At 40.1% G+C, this 7,439-nt stretch overlaps 1 protein-coding gene across 1 annotated transcript; it reads right to left on the bottom strand.

Annotated features, from left to right (window-relative positions):
* Positions 1-2,866: 2,866 nt before the first annotated feature.
* LOC140236332 (toll-like receptor 4) lies at positions 2,867-5,488 on the bottom strand. Its single transcript, XM_072316287.1, has one exon. The coding sequence runs from the start codon at positions 5,486-5,488 to the stop codon at positions 2,867-2,869; it is 2,622 nt and encodes an 873-aa protein (XP_072172388.1).
* Between the last annotated feature and the right edge of the window lie 1,951 nt (positions 5,489-7,439).

Raw genomic sequence — 7,439 nt, 5'->3', positions numbered from 1 at the left:
CACAAGTCACAGTGTCCGGTATGCCAAGTCTGTGTGGATTATGTGGTAAATGAATGATCAGAAATCCCACAGTGTGACAATACTATCAACATAGAGTTTACACATAGTTCAAAATATACCACACTGTGTCAAACATGATTCACAGTGTGTTCAGTATGTGATCTATGTGGGGATTATGTGGTAAAACACTTAAACTGAAATACCACACTGTGGTAGCATTATGAACACAGGGTTTACACATAGTTCGATATATACCACACTGTGGTATATGTGTGTCACTCTGTGTTCAGTATGCCAATAATGTGGTATACTATGTGATCTCAAATCTCACACCGTGACAACGCTGATACAACATGGTTAGCACATTGTTTACACATAGTCAACTATGTGAACACACTGTCGTAACACTATACCACACTGTGGTATATGTGTGCCACTCTGTGTTCGGTATGCCAATTATGTGGTACACTATGTGATCTCAAATACCACACTGTGACAACACTGTGACCACATGGTTGACACATTGTTTACACATAGTCAACTATGTGAACACACTGTGGTAACACTGTGTTTGTTCCATAAGGGTCTGCGCAGCATTTTGCACTAATCGCACCTCCCTTTCCAGCTGTATACGAGCTTTTTCAATATTTTCTTCCTTCTCTAACTCTACGCGCCTAGTCTCAGCCTGAATTTCTGCCAGACGTAGTTCATGCTGCATCCTTTCGCTCTCAACGCGCAGACGCATTATTTCGAGCTCTACAGTACTTTCAGTTTGGGGAGCATTGCTAGATCCTGTCTCAGACCCCGTCTCAGTCCCCGCCCCTGCTGAATTAACATGAGGCTGTAGCATTTCAATCAATTCGGCCTTACTAAGCCCGTCATGGGATAAGCCCAACTCATCACACTTCTCCCTCAACTCGGCCACCCTCATTTGTCGCAAATCACTCATACTTATACTTCACTAGTAAATGTATGCGATAACCTCAACAGAAGACAAATGTGAACAATAATTCAAAGTACTCTTAACGTCATAGAATTACATTAGCTCATGAAATACTATAATCCCATGTATCTAACGCTTACACCTCAATTATCACTTTTTACTTTAGCGTTCATGAAATAAGTGTGAATTGAGCCACACCCTTGCAATTCCAGTTCTACTTTCACTTAGCTCCTTTTGGTGTCCGTCAAACGCTCCTCCTGCCTCTCGCAGCCAGTCAGCTCCACAGCTCCTGCCGTCCGTCGATCTGTTCCAGATCCAGCAAAATGAAGCATCCAAATCCTCCTGGATTATGAATCTGCTCTCCTCCAATGGAACTGCTGCCACAGGCATCCGGATGTGTCCTCCAACAATTAACTCATCTACAGATGAAAATTGCCTGCTCCCGTGGATCAGTTTGAATTGTTCCACTCAGCTTTAAGTATGAATATTTTGTAGACCTGTGGATTAACTGCCCCTTTCTGCTTCAAAACTGCTTCTAGGACAGCGTCTTTCTATGGATCAGTTCGAGTTGAAACTGCTCCCAAACCGAAGACTGCAGAATTAAATTCATTTTCTCCAACCATGCAAACTGCTCCGGATGCAATACCTAAGAACTGAGCACAGTACAGTTTTTAGCTGTCTCCGTCGAAATCTTAAGAGCATACGTCTCCAAGTTAACAGACTTGAGTTGATGGACTGGTGCGCTTGGCTTCCAGATCCCACCGCTGCCACCAAGATGTGACGAAACTATAGCTCTGTTCGAGTTAACTTGTTTCGTCGCAGTAGAAAGAGACACCACTCCAAAACGCTCTCACCATTAAGCCCATAGGTACAGAGAATAACGTACACGCAGAATCCATTCATGATTTTAGGTGCCCATTCCTGCTGGTTTTATTGAGAGAGTTCCTTCGACATGGACATTATTGCGAGAAGAGTTATCACACAGAGGTGCCTAGCAGCTCCTAGGTCTGCACTCAGCGACGTCTAGATATCTTCTGAAGACTGGAGACAATATTCCTATTTCTTGTCCCCTACAAAATTGCTGATCTATGAAAAACCACTATGAATAAAGGGAGAGTAAAATAGTCCTATTTGGACAAGTCAGCCATTTACGAAAGGGGAAGGGTACATTAAGGGAAACAAAAGGAATACTACCCTGGTCAAGTCAGCACATTGCTGCTACTAACTTTTGTATTGTCTCAATTTCACATAAAGACATAACATGGAAAATAACTCCTGACAAATCACACCACTACCCCTTCTTACATAACTTATGTTACCTCTTGTCTGGAATAAGAAATAAAGACTTGTATAGTATCTACACTTTTGTCCAATCATAAAGAAGGACATTCTTACATAACTTATGTTATTCATTGTCTGAAAACCTATTCAAAGAAAAACAAAAGAAAATTACTTTTAACCTATCATCTCTCTGTCTAGACCAGCTATATATATCTTTATTTCCTACTAGCCTCCTACCCTAAGGGTTAAGACCACCTGACCTTTGAGATGTTTGTCCCTGGACAGGGGATTTATGTTACATTAAACTCCTGGGGACTGCCACCTGTTGTGGTCTGGAGATGGGGACGTAATACACAGTGTTATACATTTAAATGTGAAATGGACACTACTATATGCATGGGGTATTTCCCACAAAATAATTGGGCTGACATGTGTGCATGTCACACCCATCAACTACACCACAGCGTCACATCAGATGAAAGGAAGAGTTCTAACGTGACATTAAACCTCAGATAAACATCTATTCCTAATAAGAGAAGAGAGGTACCAAAAACGCACTACATTACGTTGTAGACAGATACTTTCCTACGTCGACTGCGGATGTGTCGAATAACCGGTTTCAAAGAAAAAAAAAAATATTGGTCACAATGGGGGAACGAGAGGGTTACAATATCGGTTGACGTTCATGTATTTTCTTAGCTTTTCCCAGAAGTAGACCTGCCCTTCAGGGTCTTGCGGCCACATGAGATAAGCCCGGTTATCACTGAGGAATAAGCGGACGAGAAATGGCAGGTCGGCGATCGGGATTTCTTGTAGAAACACAAGCACGATCTTTTCTACTTGGACCTCATTTACATGATCCATGGCGATTCGGAATTTAAGAAGGAACATGTGGTCCTTGACAGCGTTTGCACTGATGAGAAAGACCACCTTGAAACTGGTTTCAACAAGACGACTGACGGAATCTAAGTAGTACATCCCCAGCGTTAGGGCCTCATCTCCAATGGCAAGTCGGCCATATTCAGGCAGATTCTCTTCCAGACCACGTCGGAAGATCTCACCTGTCCACTCTTCGTCCTCATCATGGGTGATGACGTACATATCATACCGCCAATCTTCCCTCTGCTGTTGGGGGACGATTTCCCGGTAACCAATGAAGTGGATCTTGCATAGAAAGATCCCGTACCTGATTTTCCAGCGATTGTGGTATATCAGGATCAGACAGAGTGTAGCGCACAAAGCGCTGACTACCAGTGAGGAGTAGAGAACATAGTGTGTACTACACTCTCTAACTGGATCAAAATCAATCAAAAGCTTGTTTGCAGCGGACCTGAATGAGCCTTCGTATGAACATCTAGGACTATCAAGTATGACGGAGCTCTGAGCAATCCACTTAGGTAACCATTCAAGTGAACAGTTACACACCCATTGATTGTTCCACAAAAAGAGCTCCGAAAGAGTAAGAAGTAGAGGCTCGAACGCTGTGAATTGTAGCGTTAGGAGACGATTGAATGAAAGATCTAATCTGGTTAGATTTACAACGTTTCGAAACAAATTGCCGTACAAGAATACTATATTATTGTAAGCTAATGATAATTTTCGCAGTTGAACTGTATCGTTAAGAAAATATTCGGGAACGAAATCAATAGAATTCCTTTCTAGACTGACAACTTGTAAGCTGAAAAGCCCTTCTAGAAGGGGGTCATACATATCTATATCTACCTCACTTTTATCTAGATATAAGTTTTGCAAACTGGTCAGGTTTTGGAACATTTCACAGGATATAGCTTTCATTTCGATACCAATAAGGTTCAATTCACGTACATCATTCAACCCTGCAAAGGAGGATATTTCCTTATCGTCATCACATAGATCAGAGCCTATTAAGTCACTACCCATGAAGTTTATTTCTTGGAGAAGAGGAGTGTTCCTTTGAAGTTTTCCAGGTGAAAACATAGTTGGATCGATTTCAGTTGTGTTTGCGAAGTTCAAGATTTTCAGGGAGTGTACTTTTAGTTGAAGTGCACCCGTTTTTTCGCATCGAGCCACATTTAGAGTATTCAACGACTCTAGAGCTGAAAGCGAAACGTTGTTTAGTGGGTTCAAATGATTGCCAGATAAATCTAAAACCTTTAGAGTCGTCAGTCCGTTAAATGCATCATCCCCTATTCGCACGAATTTATTTTTCATGAGGTAAAGTTCAGTAAGATTCACATTCCACATATAACTGTTCACATTTATTTCACAGATATGATTATTTGCTAACGACAGCACTCTCAGTGAGGACATACCCCAAAAGTAGCTGGGTTCAATCGCTTCCAGCTTGTTCCAGTCAAGATACAATTTATCTACGCCAGTCAAATTTTCGAATCCCCCTGGATTGAGTTGTCGAAGTCCATTATAGGAAAGATCCAGCTTCCAAAGCTGTTTTCCCCTTAATGCATCGAATAGACCAGGTCGTATGAAATCGAGGCCTACTTGTGCGATGCGTAGGGATATTATTGTTGACGACGACCCTACACCTTGGATGATGTGCTGCAGCTCCTCATTTGGTAGCCGCCATATTGAGATATCAAGATATCGAACTTTAAGGGACGAAATGGTGGCTGGGCTAACCAGACGTATAGGGTTTAAGGTGAGAATGAGAGAATTTACGCTGCAGTCCATTACAAAAGACTGTTCAGAAATCTCTGTGAACTTGTTTTCCTTAAGCCACACGTAGTCAAATGTCATGTTGTGGCAGTTCGTCCAGTTTATGGTCTGCAATGCATTTTCTTCTAACTCTAAGTTTGACATTGTAACCATCGCCCGAAAGAGATCATCAGAGAAAGATGTGAGGTTGCACCGCTTTAGCTGAATGGTCAAGGGGTTAGTGGTGCCAAACATGTCCCCTCGAAGTACCGGGAGACGTGGGTTGGAGGATAGATCCAGCCTGTGCAGAAATGACAGACGAAAGAACGTGCCACTCTCTATGAAAAAAATGTCGTTTTTTATAATTTCCAGAACTCTTAGTTGCTTGTAGACGAGGAATGACGTATTGTACAAGGCGGTAATTTTGTTGAAGCTCAAATCAAGATTTACAGTGTCACTGGGTAGGTTTCTAGGCACCGACGATAGTCCCAAATCCATGCACGATGCCTCCTGTTTATCCCTGTCGACACGACAGGGTGGATCCGCTGCGGACACTGTCTTCACTGTAGACAGGGAAATGAGGGCATGCCATATAGTGAGTATGACTAAAGGCACGCTGTCCTTATAGTGCATCTTTGCCGCTGTCTCCGTATTCTGTAGAAAACAAAATAAGAGGACATCGAATGATTTTCACTATGATTGCCTACCTCTGATATATCCTTCTCTTATATTATGGTCTTTAACAGTAAATATTTTCTAGAGACCTACAGGAGAGATACAAGATAGACAAACAATGTGGAGGTAATGTAATGAATCGGATATTTTATGACATATAAAACATTGAAATCAACGGTTAAATGTATCAGCTTCAGTTTATTAGAGATGTTAAGTGTGGCATTCCACAGGGAAGTCTTTTAGGGCCGCTGTTATTTATGATATATATCAATGATTTTTCCTCTGTTCCAGAGGTACTTTCCTTTATACACTTTGCTGATGACACCAATGTTTTTCTTGCCCATAACGATATCGATGTTCTTGTTCAACAAGTTAATACGGAAGTGAAAAAAGTAACCAACTGGGTCAGAGTTAACAAGTTATCATTACAATGTTCAAAAAACAAAATATATGCTCTGCAGCAATACTGTTGATTTGTTGAATTCAGCAATAGTTCTGGATGATTGTAATTTAGAAAGTGTGTCATATTTTAAATTTCTTGGTATTTTTGTAGATAATAAACTTTCTAGGAAAATACATATTGATCATATCTACAAAATCATTTCTCGCAATATAGGTGTTATGGATAGGCTGAAATTTTATATTCCTGAAAAGACATTACTTGTGTTATACTCCTCTTTGAATCTCCCTTACCTTAATTATGAAATTTTAGCTTGGGGCAATACTCATCAGACGCTGCCGAATAGAGTGTTATTACTGCAAAAGAAAGTCCTCCGTATCATTTCCAATTCTCCCACACGTTCACATACAAATGCATCGTTTGACTGTAATAAGCTATTCAAAATCAACGAATCATTTTTATTTAACTAAGGCCAATTTATGTATATGTATAATAACAGTTTACTCCCACCTATCTTTGGTTCTATGTTAAAAAACAAAAACAAAAACAAAAAAAAAAACAAAAAACAGTCATTCCATAATTACCCCACCCGACGCTCTAACGAGTTTCACTTACCACTTCTTCGAGCGATTTTAGCAAAGAATACACTTATTTACACTGGACCAAATTATTTGAATTCCCTGAATCACGATATAAAATCTGCTCCTTCTATATAGTCATTTAAAAGGAGATTAAAGATTTTTCTTTTACAATCCTATAATGACGACCCCCCAAATCAGATTGGTTTATCGGCTTATTTTGTCACCCGTCCGCAAAATTTGCATAGCCGTTCTTATCATTATTGTTACTATTGCCTAAGCTTTGACTATGATAAGATCTTCTTTAACCTATACTTCGCAGTTGAGGGGTTTGTTGCTTATATTTTTTCTTCTTCTTCTTCTTTTCTTCTTCTCTTTCTTCCTCAAACCTCCGAGGATCGTTGTTTCTGTTGCATATTCCATATTGACAATTATTTCACTTTCGTTACCTCAGGAACTATTGCAATGTATCGCTACTGTTAGTTTTTTCTATTATTGTTGTTTTCTCTTAACAAATTTACATGCACTGTTTCTGTCACTCAAGAAAGTGATATTTATGTTTATATATTGTGGAAAAACAAATAAAATTTGAACTTAAACTTGAACTTGAACTTGCACTTGCACTTGAACTTTGATTATAGTTTTCCGTGTGCGTTAATCAACATAAAAAAGACCTTTTACGACGCGAGGAGCGTTGTGGTTTCCTTTCCAAAACATGACATACTTCGTTGAAAGTCAACATATTCGACAACATTGCCACCTTTCCACTATTATTTTTCTCTTTGCGAAACATGAGCATTGCCACTTAATTCATGAGACAGCCCCACATATACCTTTTTTATGTTGGGAAAGCCCTGTTTTCTGGGAAGCCTGGGTCGGGTTGTTTTAATTGATCGGTATTTTTCATGTGTGTGTGTGTGTGTGTGTGTGT

The sequence above is a fragment of the Diadema setosum genome, chromosome 12, assembly GCF_964275005.1.
Source record: "Diadema setosum chromosome 12, eeDiaSeto1, whole genome shotgun sequence".
NCBI classification, from domain to species: Eukaryota; Metazoa; Echinodermata; class Echinoidea; order Diadematoida; family Diadematidae; genus Diadema; species Diadema setosum.
This window is presented reverse-complemented; position numbering and strand designations above follow the sequence as displayed.

Bases quoted from the DNA above. Each gene is read 5' to 3' on its own strand.
- LOC140236332 (XM_072316287.1), bottom strand. From the start codon at position 5,488: ATGCACTATAAGGACAGCGTGCCTTTAGTCATACTCACTATATGGCAT.